Here is a 20,933-nt window from a genome sequence, read left to right on the forward strand (position 1 = left end):
CTTGCGTAGTTAGACTTTATGAAAATAACATGACTAATACTCACACATGCACATATTATTCAACATGGGTGTATTTTTGTGTGGGTTTAAGCATCAACGAAAGGTATAAATAACACGGTGTACACAATTTATCTACAAGAGTTGGAGAAAAAGTAATGGCAATACTTCTGTAATTGTACCTTCAAAGTAATCTCTCCCCATGCCACCTCCTCCCACACTTGCAGAAGGCGTCGTACACCATAAGCGCGTCCGTCTCAGTTGATGTCCCAAAATGACCGCTCTGTGAACTGAAAATCCTCCTTCTGGCGAAGAGATCGTAATCGCACCGACTCATATCAGGTGAGCCGACCCCGTGGCGGAGTGGTTAGCACATCGCGCTACGACGCCAGGGGTCCCAGGTTCGAATCCCGGCCTGGGCATGGATGGATATTTGTGAGTGTCCATTTATCAATTTCATCATATCATCACCATCCCCCATCTTCGCAAATTAGTAAAAAGTGGCACAAAAGTAAAGCACGAAGTAAAATAAAGCAAAGCAACAAAAATAAAATAAATCAAATCAGGTGAGTATGGTGAATGTTCCAGTATCTCCTATTACGAGCGGAAAGGCAGTGTGACTACTCGCATTGTCATTGAGCACGGTGGGATTCGTTGACAAGTGTCGTCGCTTTCTGCTGAATGCTGAACGAAGGTGATGTTCAAAGAAATTGCAGTATGCAGCATTTACTGTCAGCCGTTGAGGTGCAGCACGGTGAAGTATGATCACATGGATGTGTGCCTACCTTCGCAGCTAAGTTAAGTGCAGATCATCGGCAATCACCATCTACAGGAAAGCAAGGAGATGAATTGTGTGCTGGGGTCGTCCTGAACAGGAGCTGTCATGAACGGAATCTCTACCTTTAAGGAACAGTTTGACCCATCATTGCACCGTACATGCTTCACGCACTCCTCGACAACAGTATTGTTCACCAAGACACATTCAATTGATAACTGATCCCGGGTTCGAATCCCAGCCTGAGCATGGGTGTTTGTGAGTGTCCATTCATGAATTTCATCATATCATCACTCATCCCCATCTTCGTAATTAAACAAAAGCGGCAGAAAAGCGAAGTAAAAAGAGAGCAAATCAAACAAAAAAAAATCAAATCAATTGATAACTTCAATTTTTACCCAGGAGCGTTGTTCCAGTTTCGTAAACATATCGTTAGGGCGCTTGTACAGTGTCTCTCAAAAGTTTTAGGACAACGACATTTTAAACTAGGCAACCCAAATTACGTAAGGCGCTGGTGGGTTGCATGTAGAGTTAGACTCAATTTCAGGGTTGCCATATGCACAATAGATATTTATGAAATACGCGAAAGGAATAAAAGGAAGTATTATTGTATTAAACTCTAAAAAAAATATCAGTATTACATTTGCGGCAAATGAGAAAAACTTTCTGAAAGAAAGAAAATCGATTTTCGCTTATGAGTCTACACAAAGAAAAGAGAGGAGAGAGGAAACGAAAGGGGACAGCAAATGAGAGGAGAAAAGAGAGAGCGAAAGGGGAAAAGGAAAAGTAAAGGAGGGAAGAAAAGATAGGACAGATGTGGGTAGGAGAAGCATTGAGGAGATAGGGAAAAGATGCGAGGAGAGATGAGGAAAATGGAGCAAAGAGGAGAAGAGAGGAGGGAAAGGGAAGAAAAGAGAGGGGAGGAGAGGAGAAGAGGAGGTTTGAGAGCAGAGGAGGAGACGAGAAGAGGGGAGTTGAGAGTAGAGTAGAAGAGAGAACATGAGAAGAACGAAAAGAAGAGGAGAAGAGTGCAGTGGAGTCGGAAATCTAAGACAGGAGAGGAAATAAGAGGAGTGGAGAATAATGGGATGGAGACAAGAGGCGAGAACAGGAGGGAAGGCGATATGGCATAGCAGAGGAGAAGAAGGGGAGAGAAGAAGGAGAAGGAGAGAAGAGAAAGGAGACGAGAGGAGAGATGAGGTATTTATGGAAAATATTGTCTCAGCGTCAAGCATTGATGCATTGATCAAAATATCGACATGTAACATTCAAAAATATTTTAAAATGAATTGGACAATGTATATTAGATAGGTCGGAAATGCCTATTGGCCGAGTTCAGAACGAGATAAAATCTGCCACGTAAGATCTTTGATTTTACATGCGATTATACCACCAAAAACATGAATGTAATTTTCATATTTATAAGAATTTTCCTCCACTTCTCAGTTCGTTGAAATGGAGGTTTTGTTATTTAACATTTATCCTCCCCCATCGTTATTTCCAAAGAGAATCATTCCGTTTCACACTCCGTAGACAATGAACACAATGGGATAGGTCTAAAACTTACGAAAATTTTCTGCCACCGGAGGGGTTTGAACCTACAACCATCAGGTTTACAACCTAGAACGGTAACCACTAACCTACAAACTTTCGTTCTTTAGACTAGCTAGGAGGAGCTGACCGGTGTGAATTGTAGATGTAACTTTCCTCCTACATGTAATGTGCAAAGAATACTTGTTTGTAACATAGGAAACGAAGGTAGTACGAATCAGCGCAAACATTTAATGGAGAATTGCACATGATGAAAACTTTTCATTCGAAATTTGCGGAGGTATCCTTGCATTGAACTGGAGTGGGTAAAGGAGTAAAATTAGTATAATAATGTCCTGAATTACCACAAATATAAATAGTTATTTCATTAATATTTGTCAATGTCCTTGAAAGTACACAATTATCGTTAGAGTATCACAATTCACGATCGTATACGTAAAAATATCCCTTTCAAAGTGTGTCAATTCATTTATTTGTTTAATTTTTTTTTAGTAAATTCCAGATACAGAACAATGTAGCCACTCTACACTGCTATTACATATAATGTTACAATGCTCTTGTTTAATAAAAGGAGAATTTTTAAAAAATAACACTTCGTAAGGAGACTCGCACCTGGGACAGCTAGATGTGCAGTCCTGAACTCTAATCACTACACCACGTTTTTACCTTCCTTTCCCTTAGTTTGAGGATTCACATGTTGAAATAAAGCTTACATTATTTATAAACATTCAAATACTTCGAAGCCTCCCCGATGGCGTAGTTGTAACATCACCGCCTTGTGATCAAGGAGTCCCAGATTCGATACCTGGTGGATACACAATGTGGCCACTTTAAACTGTAGGTCGAGAGCCGATTAGCCTTACTGTGCATAAAGCGTACTTAATGCGTCCTGCAAAGTAGAAGCCTCTAGAGATTTTCCATTAATAATTTCTAATCACAATAATACGTTAGAAGAAATAACTCGATTTTCACAACAGCTACCAATATTTTTCTTCATCACTTCGAAATTTCTTTCTCGAAGATAGCTGCTAATACAAGAAAAGCAATTCAAAATTAAAGTAAAAATTCACTACATTAATATCCAACGACATTTACAATATTGAACTGACTGAATACATAAAAATTGTTGTTTCAAGGAAAGGTAAAAGCGTGGTGTAGTGATTAGAGTTCTGGAATGCACATCTAACGGTCCCAGGTGCGAGTCTCCTTACGAAGTGTTATTTTTTAAAAATTCTCCTTTTATTAAACAAGAGCATTGTAACATTATATGTAATAGCAGTGTAGAGTGGCTACATTGTTCTGTATCTGGAATTTACTAAAAAAAATTAAACAAATAAATGAATTGACACACTTTGAAAGGGATATTTTTACGTATACGATCGTGAATTGTGATACTCTAACGATAATTGTGTACTTTCAAGGACATTGACAAATATTAATGAAATAACTATTTATATTTGTGGTAATTCAGGACATTATTATACTAATTTTACTCCTTTACCCACTCCAGTTCAATGCAAGGATACCTCCGCAAATTTCGAATGAAAAGTTTTCATCATGTGCAATTCTCCATTAAATGTTTGCGCTGATTCGTACTACCTTCGTTTCCTATGTTACAAACAAGTATTCTTTGCACATTACATGTAGGAGGAAAGTTACATCTACAATTCACACCGGTCAGCTCCTCCTAGCTAGTCTAAAGAACGAAAGTTTGTAGGTTAGTGGTTACCGTTCTAGGTTGTAAACCTGATGGTTGTAGGTTCAAACCCCTCCGGTGGCAGAAAATTTTCGTAAGTTTTAGACCTATCCCATTGTGTTCATTGTCTACGGAGTGTGAAACGGAATGATTCTCTTTGGAAATAACGATGGGGGAGGATAAATGTTAAATAACAAAACCTCCATTTCAACGAACTGAGAAGTGGAGGAAAATTCTTATAAATATGAAAATTACATTCATGTTTTTGGTGGTATAATCGCATGTAAAATCAAAGATCTTACGTGGCAGATTTTATCTCGTTCTGAACTCGGCCAATAGGCATTTCCGACCTATCTAATATACATTGTCCAATTCATTTTAAAATATTTTTGAATGTTACATGTCGATATTTTGATCAATGCATCAATGCTTGACGCTGAGACAATATTTTCCATAAATACCTCATCTCTCCTCTCGTCTCCTTTCTCTTCTCTCCTTCTCCTTCTTCTCTCCCCTTCTTCTCCTCTGCTATGCCATATCGCCTTCCCTCCTGTTCTCGCCTCTTGTCTCCATCCCATTATTCTCCACTCCTCTTATCTCCTCTCCTGTCTTAGATTTCCGACTCCACTGCACTCTTCTCCTCTTCTTTTCGTTCTTCTCATGTTCTCTCTTCTACTCTACTCTCAACTCCCCTCTTCTCGTCTCCTCCTCTGCTCTCAAACCTCCTCTTCTCCTCTCCTCCCCTCTCTTTTCTTCCCTTTCCCTCCTCTCTTCTCCTCTTTGCTCCATTTTCCTCATCTCTCCTCGCATCTTTTCCCTATCTCCTCAATGCTTCTCCTACCCACATCTGTCCTATCTTTTCTTCCCTCCTTTACTTTTCCTTTTCCCCTTTCGCTCTCTCTTTTCTCCTCTCATTTGTTGTCCCCTTTCGTTTCCTCTCTCCTCTCTTTCCTTTGTGTAGACTCATCTGCGATGAAATACTAGAAAATCGGTTTTCTTTCTTTCAGAAAGTTTTTCTCATTTGCGGCAAATGTAATACTGATATTTTTTTAGAGTTTAATACAATAATACTTCCTTTTATTCCTTTCGCGTATTTCATAAATATCTAATGTGCATATGGCAACCCTGAAATTGAGCCTAACTCTGCACGCAACCCACCAGCGTCTTATGTAATTTGTTTTGCCTAGTTTAAAATGTCGTTGTCCTAAAACTTTTGAGAGACACTGTACAATCCTCCTTCACTTCAAAGCAACACATAATGCGACTGAACTGAACAACAGTCACCACTCACTCCACCTACTCGTGTCACATTCCGTTATCGGGGTGTAAGGGACGACCTTCTGGTAAGGCACCCAAAATTCAACCTCACTTTCACGTAGTACATCCCGGTAACTGCAATGTTGCAGGCCAACGAGGCTCTGGCGTCTGGACCTACGGCCAGTATGATCCTCCGTAAGGCTGTAATTGTCCTGTGTTTGTCCTTGTACAGTCATGGACACTTCTGGATTGTAATGATTCCATTGAAAGTTAATGGGATTGTTACAATCCAGAAGTGTCCGTGCCTGTACGTGCTGAATGCACCTTTACAGCGTCAGGTTTAAACTTAAGGTAAGAAGATTTTAGTCCTCACAGACAGTATAGTTTTAGTTCTTACTTAGAAATGCATGAATGAACTAGTTTAAAAAATTGAGTAAGAAAGTTTTTAACAGACACTTTATTTTCTTTTTAGGGGCGTGTCCTCAATTTTGTTTTAGTTAAGGGGTTAATCCTCGTATTACATGACTGGCCGACATAACCTATTTGTTAAAGTGCCCATAATATTCAATCAATCAACATTCCGTTATCAGTTTCATAAACCCTATGGCCGTCACGTGTCAGCAGTGGGCCACTACTTTTTATCCAACCCTCGTATAATCAATTTTGGGATCAAGACTGGGGAACCTGTGATACTTTGAGCGAGAACCTATACGAGACCATAACGAGACTGTGCGTACTCTTGCGTCATCGTTTGCGTACAGTTTGGAAAAGGATTATAAACTTAGCATCCTGAGTTGCAAGTGAACACGCAATCTGTTTTACCTCTTCTTTAAGTAATTATGACCAGTAAAAGTTGTGTTTGCGTAATAAATGTGCCGCGGTTACAGTAGGTGAGAGTAACAACCAAGACACAACGCAAGATTGGACAAGAACACATGTGTTACCGAGTCCATTAGAGTCGACTGCATTATATCGTACAAATCGATACCATTTCATTCGCATCAGCGTACACTGCACGTACAAAAGAATCATGAATCGATGTCGAGCATTGTCATGGATTTTGTACTTAATTAGTGTCCCATTGTGCAGTTTCGCAGATAATGGGCTGAGGATTCCAAACAACCTGCCTCTCATCCGAAATACCACATCCTGCGCTTGCAAATCATCTTTTGTCATCAAAGAACCAATCCCAACGTTTACTCATTCTTGTAGTTGTTTGCATGCCACATGCAAGACTGAGCGAAAATATGAGCATTGGGCGAGCAGAACGCTCTGCTTTTTAATTTTCGAAGCCCCCTTTTTTGTTGTTGTTCTACACTTTTTTTTAAATGCGTGTCTACATGTGGACACTCATTGGTGTATATTTATGAGATTTCCGTGAAGGGCTTTATGAGGAAGAAAATTAAAATTCTTTGTGCCTGGCGGTGGCAAAAGGAACGATTCTATTTGCAAAAATGCTTGTTGCTTGTGAGGCTTTTTTTTTGTTCTACGCAATATTACAAGGAGCACCAGAAGGGAAAATTGCTGCGTGAGTTCTAAAAGAAGCGTTTTTTAGTGATAATATAAACTAAAATATACCATAAGTTAATAAAGTAGGGCAGCTTTTACCAACATAGGTAATCTTCATCTTCTCTTTGCAAAAATAGAAGAATATTATGGATACTACCAGCATATAATTAAATATTATTGTAATCAGCTCGTTTAATCACTATTTTCCATGATACCACTTTAAACAAAATATATTTGTTCGCAATTTTCTATAAAATTTTACAGTTATTTGTCAATAACATTAGAATAATAATCCCAACAAAAATAATTATATCATAAACGTACAAACGTTAATAATAATGAACACCCAAAATTAAATTAAGTATATACCCATAAATGAACTATACTTAATAATAATATTACAGCAGGATCACATTAAGATTTAATGTGATCCTGCCGTAATATGAATAAATATAGTTTATATTTATGTAAACTAAATGAACGCATTTTTGAAAAACTTATCTAATTTTCAATCCCAAATATATTATGTTTTAGTTTACCTGAAAGTTCCTTATGTGTCCCATAGGACACATCTCGCTGCAGATGGATTTGGGAACAGTCATGTTCTCTCCCTTCCATTTCATTCGCTTAGTGTTAAGTTCTAATCTGTTGATGGAAAAAGAAATGAATAATTAGCATAGGTAAACTTGCACAAAAATATAGAGCAGAGACAGGTTTCTATTTTGAAAATTATGTTTGTTCTTTATTTATAAATTCCACATTTGTTTCCGTCCTTTCGTTTGCAAATGTGTTAATTATTTTCTGAAACATTATATTTATTTCATACTTGTTTCATATTTTACTAATGTCAGGTCTTGATATGTCTTTATTTCTTCCAGTGGAAAATTCGTACTTGTTGGCACGAAAAGCACAGGTTGTTTCGTATCAAATTGGAAAATGGAAGAGCTTATTTGTCTTTCTTTAAAAATAATAAAAATAAATTATATTAGTTATTTCGATACATAGCCTAGTGTTTCATGGAAATTAACGGAGAAGTTCAAATTACACATTCTCTGCCACGTCGATAAAAGTCCAATAATCACCTTGGCGCAGGAGGCAAAATTGGTGAAACCACCCTGGCAGATATCGTGTTAAAACACTATGAACAAAAAAAAGCAAAAAATTGAAGTAAGAAAAAAAAATACGAAATATATTTAATAGAAACACAAATTACCGCCATACCAATAAACAAACATTGGATGTAATGAAAGATTAAAATATAGCATGTACAACTGTAATAATAATCTTGTTAAATTAGATAATATAGAGAAAATACAAGGAAACTCGAAACAAAATATTTGTTCAGTTCTTTGGAATATCAATTATTTTCAAGTGACCTTGTAACGTGATAATACAAATTACTTCTGTCTATTTCTCAGGTATGTATATTGTTGTAGTCTCGTTTTCTAGGATCTTTATTCTGTTCATTATCAATAAATTCACACACACTGAGTTGCTCATGCCTTCTGAATTAATATACACTACGAACAATCAAGAAGAGACACATGAAGGTATATTTGTTACACTTTGTGAATATAATCTGCATTTTTATTCTTTTTACATTTACATTTACAACCATATGCAATAATAAGTTTATTCTAGATTTAAACAAATTTAGAATTGATAAATGTAAAATTAAGATGCATAAAATTCTAACTATACTTGCTATTAAACATGCAGTGATATATAGTGATGTAGAATATTTATATGGACATTTAAAATGGAACAAATTGAAACTTACCGGCTTGGTGTAGTTTCTTTTCCGTGAAAACTGAAAAAAAAAGTTTCACATTATAATACTAGAGAAGAGAAGCAGACAACGATAAATTTAGTTCAAAGAGAGTAAATTTTATTAATCGCATGGATTGAAATTGTTGAAAATGTTATCTTTTTTTAGAAACAACAACGTTTCTACTTGCATGATTAATATTTCTATTCACATATATTGATTTATGACTATATGAAATCTGCAACACAATATTTAAAAGAGGAAAACGTCGGCGGAACTGGGTATGGAAAGGAGTGAGATTAGTTATTATCTCTAGCAGCTTGAATAAGACATGTTCATACGATACATATATTGGTGCATATAAATTGTATGGCATTCATAATTGTAAAATGTGTCTACATGTATCTTTCTTTTCAAAATATTCAATGGTGTTCAATCATAATCTGTCATCTTCTTAAATTGAACTCTACATCTCTTCATCACATAAACAAATAGTTATATGATGCTTAGAATATAGAAAGATGTACTTCTTATAATATAATAATACAAGAAAAAATATGTGATCTGAAGCATTCTAACGTTGTCACGTTGAAATACTAATAATTGTATTTGAAGTTGTTGACTGTAAAATATAGAAATTCATGTTTACTAATACAATACACTTACATTTTAAATGCCTCTAGTTCTAAGCTACAACTGTGAAAGTAACATATTCCTGGAACGATCGGGACGGGAAAGAACCTTAACATTCCCAGAAATAAAATCGTAAAAAAAAAAAATTACGCCAGTGAAAACATCATAAATATTTCATGAAGAGAGCCGTAGTTGGTCCATATTATCCCCAAGTGAAAATTGTTCAGGATATCTCAGACACTTGAAGCAGGACGATATACTTCTGGGTTTTGTAGCAACTCCGTTCCTTCGAACAAATGCTCTCGTGTTACTAGCCAGGTTAAATCGGCGTTAGCTTCCAACGTTTCGACTACATAAATTGCTCTCATCTTCAGGGAATCAGAGGAATGTATATGCACTCGAAAGTTGTAAGCTAACGCCGATTTAACCTGGCTGGTAACCCGAGAACACCTGTTCGAATCACGTCGTCAGGAAAGCTACAATTACTAACTCCTTTCCTGTACCGTAAACAAAATCTTTAGAACACCTTCCCGTCCATTCAAATATCTTCCATGAAAAATTTTCAGAGGAAACTATTTTGAAAAAGAGGATCTATGATTCCTTTTAATGTCATAACGTTTTATTATATTTTTTATGTAAACTGTTCACACTAGCCAGGATTCCCGGTGACACATTTCAGAGGTTCGAATCCTACTTTAAGCAGCATCTGCAGTTCCAATTAGCCTATCTATTTATATTCTGGTTATTTTAACGATTTCTACCTCTGTGGTTAATCCTGACGATGGAGATAAATGATGAAATGGATGATGATGCCTTTATCAAGTTCAACACTGTGAACTCTAGCTTCGAAGCTCACGATGCTGACCACTACGCCACGGAGACTGGCTCGATTAACCTATTTTACCAAACCATGCATGACAATTGAACAATATTTCTTTCACTCGAAGCTTGCGGCTTACGGTAGCCCTATGAATAGTGTAAACAGTGCACTATAAAATAACGTAAAGAATTAAGATTCTGATATTAAAGTGATATTTTGGTTGCATGTACGTATACGACCACCAAGTATAGCAAACTATTAGCTGGCCTGGCACATTTTCTTTAAAAATGTAAAGTCTGGGAAAATGAAGGTCCGCTTTATGCTCAGGTAGAAGTGGAATCCGAACCATTGCATCCCATTACAGAAAAAAAAAGCCAGGGACTTTTTGTTTACATAGCGAAAGCGCTAGCCATTATTCTACTGGGTGGCACACGAAAAAGTAGACGTGTCAATATAATATGTTGCTGATCCAGGCCACGTTTTCGTGTGCCACCCTGTATAATAGAGGCTATTCTTTTGCAGTGTAGTAGGTCAACCCTTTTGGTCCAGGGTGGGATCTAGAAGCTTGACCTTGAGCCGTCTCAACTCGCGTAACACGATCTAAGGATGGCCGGAACCGGATTCTGAAATATCCGGGTTGCGGGTAATAATGTATCCGGGTACCCAAAATCCGGATACCTTATTTTCCTGACAAGATCCATATCCGGATATTTTCGGAGCCGAACATTACTGACCATCACACACACACAAACATATTATGCGAAATACGAAGTTTCTAAAACGTCCAGCTAATCGGAGCGAAAATCCAAGAACGAAAATTTAAGTGTGAATAAAAATGGAAAAATGTAAAGAAATGGGCGACGTAAAAAGCTTTTTATAAGAAGCCGAGAGCAGAACCAACCATCCACCTGTGACCCTCTTTATTCTTGTGGCTTTACAGAGAAAGATAACATAGGAGAAGTTCACAAAATTCTGTATATGCATCCTGTGGAATGGCAATAAGGCTACAAGCCCACATGTCCCGTTCTTGTCAAGTTTTACAACCTTGAGATTCAAAAGCTGGTTCATATTTTATTATCATGCCCGAAGTAAGAAAGAACCTGAGAGAGATACGAAAGACGACCAAGTAATATAACTGCGAGTTTCTGCGTCCGCATTTAAAATGTATGAAGATGGGTGAAAAAGATATAAGAAAATCCTTACTGCAGTTAGATGACATGGAATTTTTAATATTTCTTACGAATTTACGTTAATTTATTATGAAAGTTCATTAAAAACAATCAATGGAAATTAGACATTATTCGTTGTTTTCATTTTATGGAATAAAATTGTACAATTTCGTATTTCGAAAAAATTCAAATTTCCATATTTTTTATGTAAAAGTGAGATACAGCTTGAGTTTTGAAATATAAATCACTTACGTCACTTTTTTTCTGCCACTTTTGGCTACTTGCGACGATGATTTTTCTTTATTTGCTTTATTTTACTTCGCCTTTTGTGCAACTTTTGGCTAATTTGCGAAGATGGGGATGAGTGACGATATGATGAAAATTGATGAATGGACACTCACAAATATCCATGCCCAGGCCAGGATTCGAATCCAGGACCCCTGGTGTCGTAGCACGATGTGCTAACCACTCCGCCACAGGGGCCGGCACTTGCGACGATGAGGAAGAAAGGTGATAAAATGAAACTGATAAAAGGACGATCACAAATACACATGAATGCGACATAACACAACTCCGCATGGGATTATACTGGCTGAGAGTCCAGACACCAAAGCCTCCGAGGGTACTCACAAACGATAAACTCATTGTCTTCGTCGAGATTCGGACCTAGAACCTGCACTGGTAAGACTGTAAGTCGACCACTCAACGTGGTAAAGTGCCTAAATATACAATTGCTTTCTGGACTTGTTTTCATGTAGTGAAAACATCATTCAGCCGACCTCCGTGGCGGAGTGGTTAGCACAACGTGCTGCGCTGCGACACTAGGGGTCCCGGGTTCAAATCCCGGACTGGGCATTGGTGTTCTTTGTGAGTGTTCCTTCATCAATTTCATCATAACATCACTCATCCTCTTCTTCTTGATTAGACACACGTAGCTGAAAAGCGAGGTAAAATATACCAAATCAATCAACATGTTATTCATTAGAATTTTTTGTAAAATAACCAATATAGAAATAGATATCTCGAAAACTTTGTTTCTGAGGCCTAATATTATATTGTGGAAGCTACGAACATTTTTACAGATATGTAGGCTAGAACAAATAACTGTGGTATGAATAGCATAGGGGTAGTATGGCTATTCATATTCCAGAGAATTTAAAATAAATCTATATTCGCTTTTTGACATATTTAACAACGACTTCATTTTTCACTTACAAATGTAATGGCACATCACTATTGTGACTGCGATTTTGTTCATATTACACAAACAGGGCAACTGAAAATAATATACTATAATAGAATTTTGGGTTTGGAAATATGAGAATTTGGAAATAAAAAATCTTACCCTTGTGTCCAGGATCCAATTAAAACATAATCATACTTGTCATCTCTGATTTTATGGTATTGGTAAATGTTGTAACTCCCATAAGCGTCACCATCTTTGTTAAATCGCACTACAGAACCTTGTGGACCTAGAACAAAAGAAGAATAAAAATGCAAATTCTGACACAATTTCGACACAATTTAAATATTTTAATGAACAGTAGCATATTGACATTCACAGATACTGCGTGAATGGATGGAAGAGGTGAATGAACAAACTTAACATGCAATGCATGAGTAGGATTCGAACCCGGAATATTCGGCCATTGAGGCGGTAAGAAAGTCAGCGAACAAACTAAAAAAGTATCATACTCATCTTCGTGAAATCAGTCATAGTAGAAACAATTGTAGGGTGATCAGAACTGAGTTTCAATTTTTTGTAGGAACGAATATTTCAATACATGGACGAACCCAGACCTTTTATCCCGGGGTTGGGGACAAAGAAACCATTTCTTCTAGGGGGACAAACACTTTTCTAGGGTGAGCAATACTTTATTTTGATTTATTATAAAGAAGGAATAACATTTATTTTCCTTTCCACGTAAAAAACAACGGTGAACAGAATTACGTTCTTCACAGCTCATTTTCCTGAGGAAGGGGGAGTGCCTGCCCCCTAGCCCAGCCCTGGATACACCCATGCTTGAATACAGTATAGGTATATTGGCGTTCATTTGAAAAGTAAATTGATTTTTCGAAAATGCAGTCCCTCAGCGGCCGGTTCTGGTCGTAAATATACTTGGGAACAGCCATAAAAATGTGTCCTGCAAGATGAAATTTTCTCTCGCTTGTCTAATTTTTTAACGAAAAGTCCTGAGAATATTAAAAAAATAAAATAAACGACAACCACACGAAATCTCTCATCTTCTTCCAGAGCCAGAAACAAAATTTTAATTCTTGCAGCTCAGAAACGGAACAACTCGTTCAATTAATTTACCGGTCTCATTAAGCTACTTCTTGAATTCTAATAATAACTGCATTTACAAGGATTTTTTTCTAGGAATACGTGTCAATAAACATTTGCATTAAAGAATCAGTGTTGGAACCAAAGATTGGGAAATACAAGGAATATCTCCCCTCTAACTCCTTCTGATTCAAGCAAAAGCAGTTTTTTTTTCATTATTCATCAAGAATTTGCAATATTAGAGAGTATTTTTTGTTTTAACGAATGCTACAAAGATAATGGACTGCGATCTCAAATTGTACTGACACAATTGAACACTTCAAAAAGTATCAAAATATGAACAAAAAAGTAGTAGTTCAAAACTCTCTCTCGCAGAATATAACTAATGTAGCTGTAATATTGTACACTCCTGTATACATAAAGTGTTGAACAGTTGAAATATATGCCACTTTATCTGAACAGGCGTGTACATTAAACGGGTAAAATGAAAGATTTGATAAGAAGGAAATCATTCCATTGCTTGCAAGGAACAATTAATTCATTGCTATGGTTATTGCTGCGAATTAGAAACCGTATCCATATGCAAGTCAAAATTTTGAACCACAATGTTGTCCAATAAATCAATCTCTCTCACATGATATTTGAAATATAACTACAGAACTTTAAAGAGAAAAGTTTCAGAGTTCGGAGAATACTTTTGTTACACGTCGTAGTAAGGTTTGTAAAGCAGTTATAGTTGACGAGTTGTATCTTTGCTGGTGAACCCTGATCAAGACCGGGTGGGGAGGAGCGCAAACTGCCTTAGCCAATGGTCCTCATTCTTCTCTTACTTTGTAAGAGTTATGGATCAATCAACTACGGAAAACTCTCAGCTCAGGGTAGCTTAGGTCACCCGCAAAGATACAGCTCGTCAACTCTATGTTCTGTCCCGGGTATCTCTGGATACAAAGAAACAAAGTCTGTGCGCAAGGAGTGACACGAGACGGCTCCTCCAATGAACGCAGCGTGTAATGCTTCGCTGAGGCCACTCGAACCCCCTCCTTCTCTGCCGCTATGAGCGGCCTTGCTCCACCAATTCCGGGGATAGAGTATAGTAAAACTTTCAGAGTGGCATTGCATTTATCTCTCCCAAGATTTGATTTCAAATGGCACGACATACCACTTGGGACGTATGAATTTGGCGTGAGGCCACACAGATACACACACACACATTAACACATGCACACGCACACATACAAGTTGCCAATTTTTAACATTTTCAAAAGTGTGTGTACGCATGGCACCTGCCTTCCCTGTTGTAGCCAGTGCGAATTAAAAGTTGCTTTTGGGTGTGCAATAATAGCATCCATTGCTTGACTTTCCAACCCAAAATTGCGGAAAAGTTCAAATTTGTGGATAAAATTTCAGATTACAGAGAACTTGTGCTCGGGGCTGCAGCCTGGAAGGTCAGCGGCTCTATTTGTTCACAAAAGTGCCTAAAAGCGTCTACCGGGGATTTGCCATCAGAGAGGCTCCCATTTGTTCAGAAACAATGGGTACTATTTTTGTCTAACCTTTGGCACTACTTGACACTATTTGACAGTTTACGAGTGAAAAGAAAAACTTATCGCGGAAGTGAGAAATGCCAGAAAACTTCATTATTTAATTAATGATTTAGTTTATTTCACTTTCAATAATTATTAAATTTTAAAAATGGAAGTAAAATATCATCAATTATAAACGCATTCAGTAAAAATATAACAAAGGTTTTCTGTATGGATTGACCGGTGTTATACACTGAATTTATATTACTGAATTAAAAATAATAATAATAAAAAAATGGGTGTCACTGGAGACCTAGCAAGTTTTAAACGTTAGTTGATATGCCATTACGTGTTAAGTTTAACGCCCACTGAGACGCGGAGAAACGCGGCAACAGAACTTCTGTTGTTTGCTTCTATTGAAATCAAATGCTCTAACACCCGCTACAAGAAAACGCTAGAAACCGAAACGCGGAATTTCGGTGCCAGAAGTCTACAGGTTATCTTGAAGGTTATCGCCCACTGAGACACCGGAAACGCGTCTGTTGCGTTCTGTTGACGCGTTAAGCTTTACACGTTAGCAAATTATGTTCCACTACGTGGAGTTTCTCGTATTAAATTTGAGCTAAATCTGTCTATATGTAACAAAACTTTGTAAACTACACATGGCTGAGTTTTAATTCACGTCTTTTATTTTTACGAGGGAGAGGTCAGGGGAAATGTAAGGCAGAGACGTGCAAGGAAACATTCATGGCAGTGATTCCGGTCGTGGGATTTGAATCCGAGACCTGCCGAATGCACAAGCATCCGGTATCGTAGGTTGCATGGGCTTCGAAGTCCTTGAATCTCTCGATTCAAAGCTCGGAACACGATAACTTATCCAACGTTCCGCGTATCGTTCGCAAACTAACCTCGTTATCGTAACTGCTGTGAGAAATTTTCGCATAAAAGCCACGCATCTGGTATTTATTTAATGTTATAAGCGTGCGGCATGGAAGTTCATTCTGCTAACACGAATTAGTTTGTGACACTGGCCACGCAAACTGAGTTTGCAACGGATATGGGCAATCCTGGGAAAATATAGCGGGCCACAAGCCCTTATGAATAACACATGAGGTTAGAAGACATCTTCCCAGCCCGGTGCTCCTGACAATGGATGAGTCCGTCCTGGGAATGGGTTCTGCGCTGGAACAGGTGCACGGAGAAGATGCTCATTCGTCTCTGCAGTTGGCTGGGACTCTCCAGTGTCGCGTGTCAAGAGACAAGAGAACATTGAGCTGTACTGAATTTATCCGGGATGACAAGACCGATGTGAGCAGTTTGCTCCTTTTTTCCTCCCGTTTTGTTCCTGGATCAATAGAGCCGCATCCCACGGAAAAAAAGAGAGGAAATCGGCATTTTTTAACTATGACGTCACGCTTGTTTTCGCGGATAGAGAAAGACAGTTTCGATGAGGTAGAAAATACATAATATTCTCCTAAATATACTTTGTGAACTGGTAGTTTTATTTATTTTTGTAATTTTGGAAAATGAGATGAAAACGAGCCGCGGCCGTCCAGTTGGTAAGGTGTCTGGCTTACGGGTCGTGTTCGATTCTCTGTTGATTCCTCTGAGACCCACCCAGCCTCTCATCGACCGAGATCAAGAAAATGTTTCGACCTTTACTTCCGCACCTCCTACGTACCTTCATGGTTTCGTGCAATTCGTAGGGGAAAACTTCACATTTACTTTATTTTACTTTACGTATAGGATGAGAAGTTACGTAAATGTTTACATATTTTGTTTACTGTTCCTTGTCCAAGTTTTCTACAAGCCGACTCGGTGGCCGATTGCCTTTTGGGGAAGGTTATCAAAAATGTCCCGCACAAACAGAAATATATAGCCAATATATTAGCATTATAGAGGCAAAAAATGAAAGGCATAAAATAAAGAACAAACAGTACGAATTTAATCCAAGATGAAAGGACATCAATAAAGGTACAAACAACGGAAAACACTCCTGATCAACAATGTGGTGGATTTTGGGGGAGAAACACATGTGAGTCAGCAAGAGATATCACAAACATGTTTTATCTCACCGGAAAGGGGGAACCAGAAGCAAGATAGATAGTACTACTGAATTCTATAAATAAAGTTTCACGAGAAGAGGATAGAAAACAGTGAAGTAACTATAGTGAAAGTGTATGAAGCGTTACGAACATGCAACGTTAATGGGTAACCAAGAAAAAATGGTATTGGTTATAAGTTGTATTTTCATTTTTTTGAGATCATAAAATATGAGTTAATTAAAATAATACAAGACGAGAAGATTCTACAAAATGAAGGTATCATCATATTGATACCAAAAAACACATGCAGAAGAAGTAGATTAGTACATTATTAATTTGTGACTATTAACTTGTGGCAAATATATTAACAAATATATTAAAACTAAAATTATGCGCAATAATTTCTTCAGCACAAGACAAACATGCATTGAAAAAAAGCTGCGGTAGGAGGGATTCGCCATCTAATGTATTATATTATTCATACATGTGTGCTTTCTTTTATTTATTTTTTTAAAAAAAGAGTTTGATCTAGTATAACACCACTACCTGTTTGAAATACAGTGCCTTTCACGGTCAAATCGTCCGAGGAGCGGCGGCAAGCGCACCTAGCAGCGAGAGTTCGTCTGCCGGCAAACTTGATGCAACATCCGCGTAACTGGAAACCCTAGCTATGTAATGATATATGCTCGTACAATTACATGGACAGTTACAATTAGAATAAACACTTACGTTGTTACAAGAGGCGTTGGAAATATTCTCCTCCTGCATCCACACATTTACGGTAACTTTTTAGGAAATTTTCACTAACATGTATCAGTTTCTCTTCCGAAATTGCTTCAATTTCTCTCCTGATATTTTACTTCAATTATTCTAATTAATGGCTTCAGGTATAAGAGCGCTTGGTAGCTCGCCACGCAGACGTCATGAAAATGTGTGTTTCTTGTGCAAGGCGCCGGGGAGATATTTTTAGAATTACGTTCCACTCGTGCTCCAATGTCGTCTAGTTTCTCCTCAGGAAACACACGTCGTTTCACCCTTCGCTTCTTATCAGGAACAAACCCTGTTTTCCTAAATTTGTTCACAAGTTTTCGAACACTTTCTCTGTGTGGAACAGGAACATCTGGGAATTCTGCTGCGAAACGCCTTATAACTTCCTTCCCTACAATAATTCGTAAAAACGTAAGAGTCGTACATAAAAAATCGATGTTTTAAATTGTACGGATTGAGTGGCATTAGACTGCGGAAAAGCACCAGTAATACCTAATACGCAAAGTAAAACTAAACAATCAAAACACTTGTAAACACCTTAACAATTCATCACAAGCTCTTGCAAACTGGACACCAGCTATCTGGACACTGAAGCACTGACGCGTCCAGTGCCAAGGTCAGCGTACAGCTGTGGATCTAAATGCCGGCAGACGCGCGACCACCTGCCCGGCGAGCTGGCCGTCGCTCCGCGGACGACTCGACCGTGAAAGGCACTTTATTAAAATCACATAGATTCAGTGAGACTTTTATTAACATTTTGATATGGTCCTATCTCGGTTTATGATGAATGGATTCAGACGTCCACAATACATGGAACAAAATCAATCAAGAATGTATAATTAAGATGCTTTTTGTTTGCTTTAACCCTGAATACCTTGCTGCAATATGTAAGAAAAACAACCCCACACACCTTCCAGGAAAACCAAGATGATCTATGAGCAAGTGCCACTACAAACATGAAAATGTAAGAAATGAGATCGTTACACATAAATTGTACAGCTAATGGTGTTAAAATAAATATGGGAAAATCAAAATCTTTACCCTTTGGCACATTGGATAAAAAATACGCAGATATAGGGACACCATATGTACAGGATATTGAAGTACTAGGAATAATTTTGCACAAGAACGAGAAACATTGATGAAATTAAACTGGCAAAAGATAACGAGGGAAATCAGTACACAATGATACAAAATGCGAGGTCGCAAATTAAACTTGATTCATCGAGTGTGGTTTTAGCACACATACCTACCTATATGTTTAGCAAATTAAACTGTGCGGCTGAAGCGATCACAATCATAAAAATAAGCGTTTCATATTTTTTTATTTTAAAAATAATGCCTTCTGTATTATAATGTGCCTCTTTTATGCCAATAATGAGTATATCACCACCATAATCAGTATTCAACAATCAATAGCAATTTTTTGCAGAAGTTAAATCATTTCACCCTCATGGAAACATAATTCAAAGCTAATGGAAACATGGTCTCCACATAATGTTTCACGAAACTTCGCGTATATCCATTGATTTTTTTAAATACAGCACTGGATAAAGAAAGAAAATACATTAATCCGAAGTCCTTGGTAGTAGAATTTTTACCCTCTTTTTAGTAGGGTTCGATTCTCGTATACCATTAGCTTCGTCACTTTAACCTTTTCTTTCTCACGGTGTACTCATGCTATTATACCACCAGATGTTGTGCGAAGTCTTGATTTAGAAATAATGATAGGGTTACTATCCATTACTTAAAGAAATTGAAGGAAATTCAGAAACTTACACACATACTAACTGAAGCACTGTAACGAATCCTACGGCAGAATGAAAAGATAATTGAGCCGAATCTATAAACTTCTTCACTCTCTTCAGTTCAAAAACGAAGTTTTACTTTTGAAACACCCTGCATTGCGCATGCATAAGAGAGCAGAAGCCACATGTAGGTTTAGAGTTATACTTGCCTTGTGTTAATGCGAAGATATACAACCTCCCAGTTGCAGCATTAAGGTAACATATATGTGTTCTACCTCCTCCAACTTGTTAGGCCAAAGTGCAGCCACAGTTTTCCAAGCATTATGACAAAAATAAGCACGTATGTGCATTAGTCGTATTGCGCTTTGCACTTAGTTCCGCTCTGTTGTATTTTTTTTTTTTTTTTTTATCATTACGTGAGTTTTCCGTGTTTGTATCCAAGAACGTTCCTTCACCTTTGCACGTGGGAGTGGAGTTTTTGGATGAATCAAGGTTTGAAATGATTCATTGCTGCTGATAACTTATCTGCATAAACAACCAAATAAATGTAAATAACATTTAGTAATGTGACGCAAGCCACGAAAATCCTAAAGTTGCCATTTAGTGGTATGTACGCACAACAATTTTTATTTCTAATATCAAAACGTTTGATTTATTTTTGTCAAGAATTACTAGCTATGCGCAATATTTTGACATGAAAAAAGCCACTTCATCTTTCCGGAAGGACATCAAATGAACACATTTTCTTAATAGCGTTTTTGCCTCAGGGCCCCTCAAAACAGATATTTTTATCCTGTATGTGTGCAACTCGCAATCAATATATTTCAGAGTTGCCAGTGATTAATATTTTCAGCCGTGCAACAACATATTCAAAGCGACATGTCGTCAGGTTCAATTAAGGTTCTTTAAATCTTCTGTGTGCCTATACATTTCTTTACAGGTAATATTTTGAAATCCAGCGAATATGCTACTTTTTCGATCTATTTTATCGTGAAACATAACATTGACAATCTATGGCTAATGTAAGTTTAAGAGAGTAAATTAAGGTAAAAGGAAAAAAAATATTTTCCTAAATTGACTCTCTATGACTTACGTTACGAATTTCTTGATCGCTCTAATAAACCATCTGGTAATAACTGATATTATTGTGAACGTACAGGTTTTATGTTACAACGTCACGTATTATTGGTTAATTGTATTATAAATTGTAGCTTATTCTTATGTGCCGTACACATAGAAACAAGTGAAATGAAATAAACTAGAAAATGATTCTTGAATATTACATTGTTTATAGCGGTTCCAATAACTTCTTGTACACTAAGGGGAGAGAAATGCGAACATTGAACAATTAACCTACTTCTAGCAATTATCACTGCAGTGATAATTGACT

General features: G+C 37.4%; 1 protein-coding gene across 1 annotated transcript in view; it reads right to left on the bottom strand.

The window, feature by feature from the left end:
* Positions 1–20,933, bottom strand: part of LOC145983761 (metabotropic glutamate receptor 7-like) — a 706,759-nt gene that overhangs the window by 12,466 nt on the left and 673,360 nt on the right. Inside the window, exons 8-9 of the mRNA XM_083116810.1 lie at positions 12,521–12,647; positions 7,325–7,430 (exon numbers count right to left, since the gene is read on the bottom strand). Of these exons, the coding sequence (XP_082972936.1) occupies positions 7,325–7,430; positions 12,521–12,647 (233 nt within the window). The remainder of the gene's footprint in view (positions 1–7,324; positions 7,431–12,520; positions 12,648–20,933) is intronic.

The sequence above is a fragment of the Lepisma saccharinum genome, chromosome 2 (assembly GCF_977018435.1).
Source record: "Lepisma saccharinum chromosome 2, izLepSacc3.1, whole genome shotgun sequence".
Lineage (NCBI taxonomy): Eukaryota > Metazoa > Arthropoda > Insecta > Zygentoma > Lepismatidae > Lepisma > Lepisma saccharinum.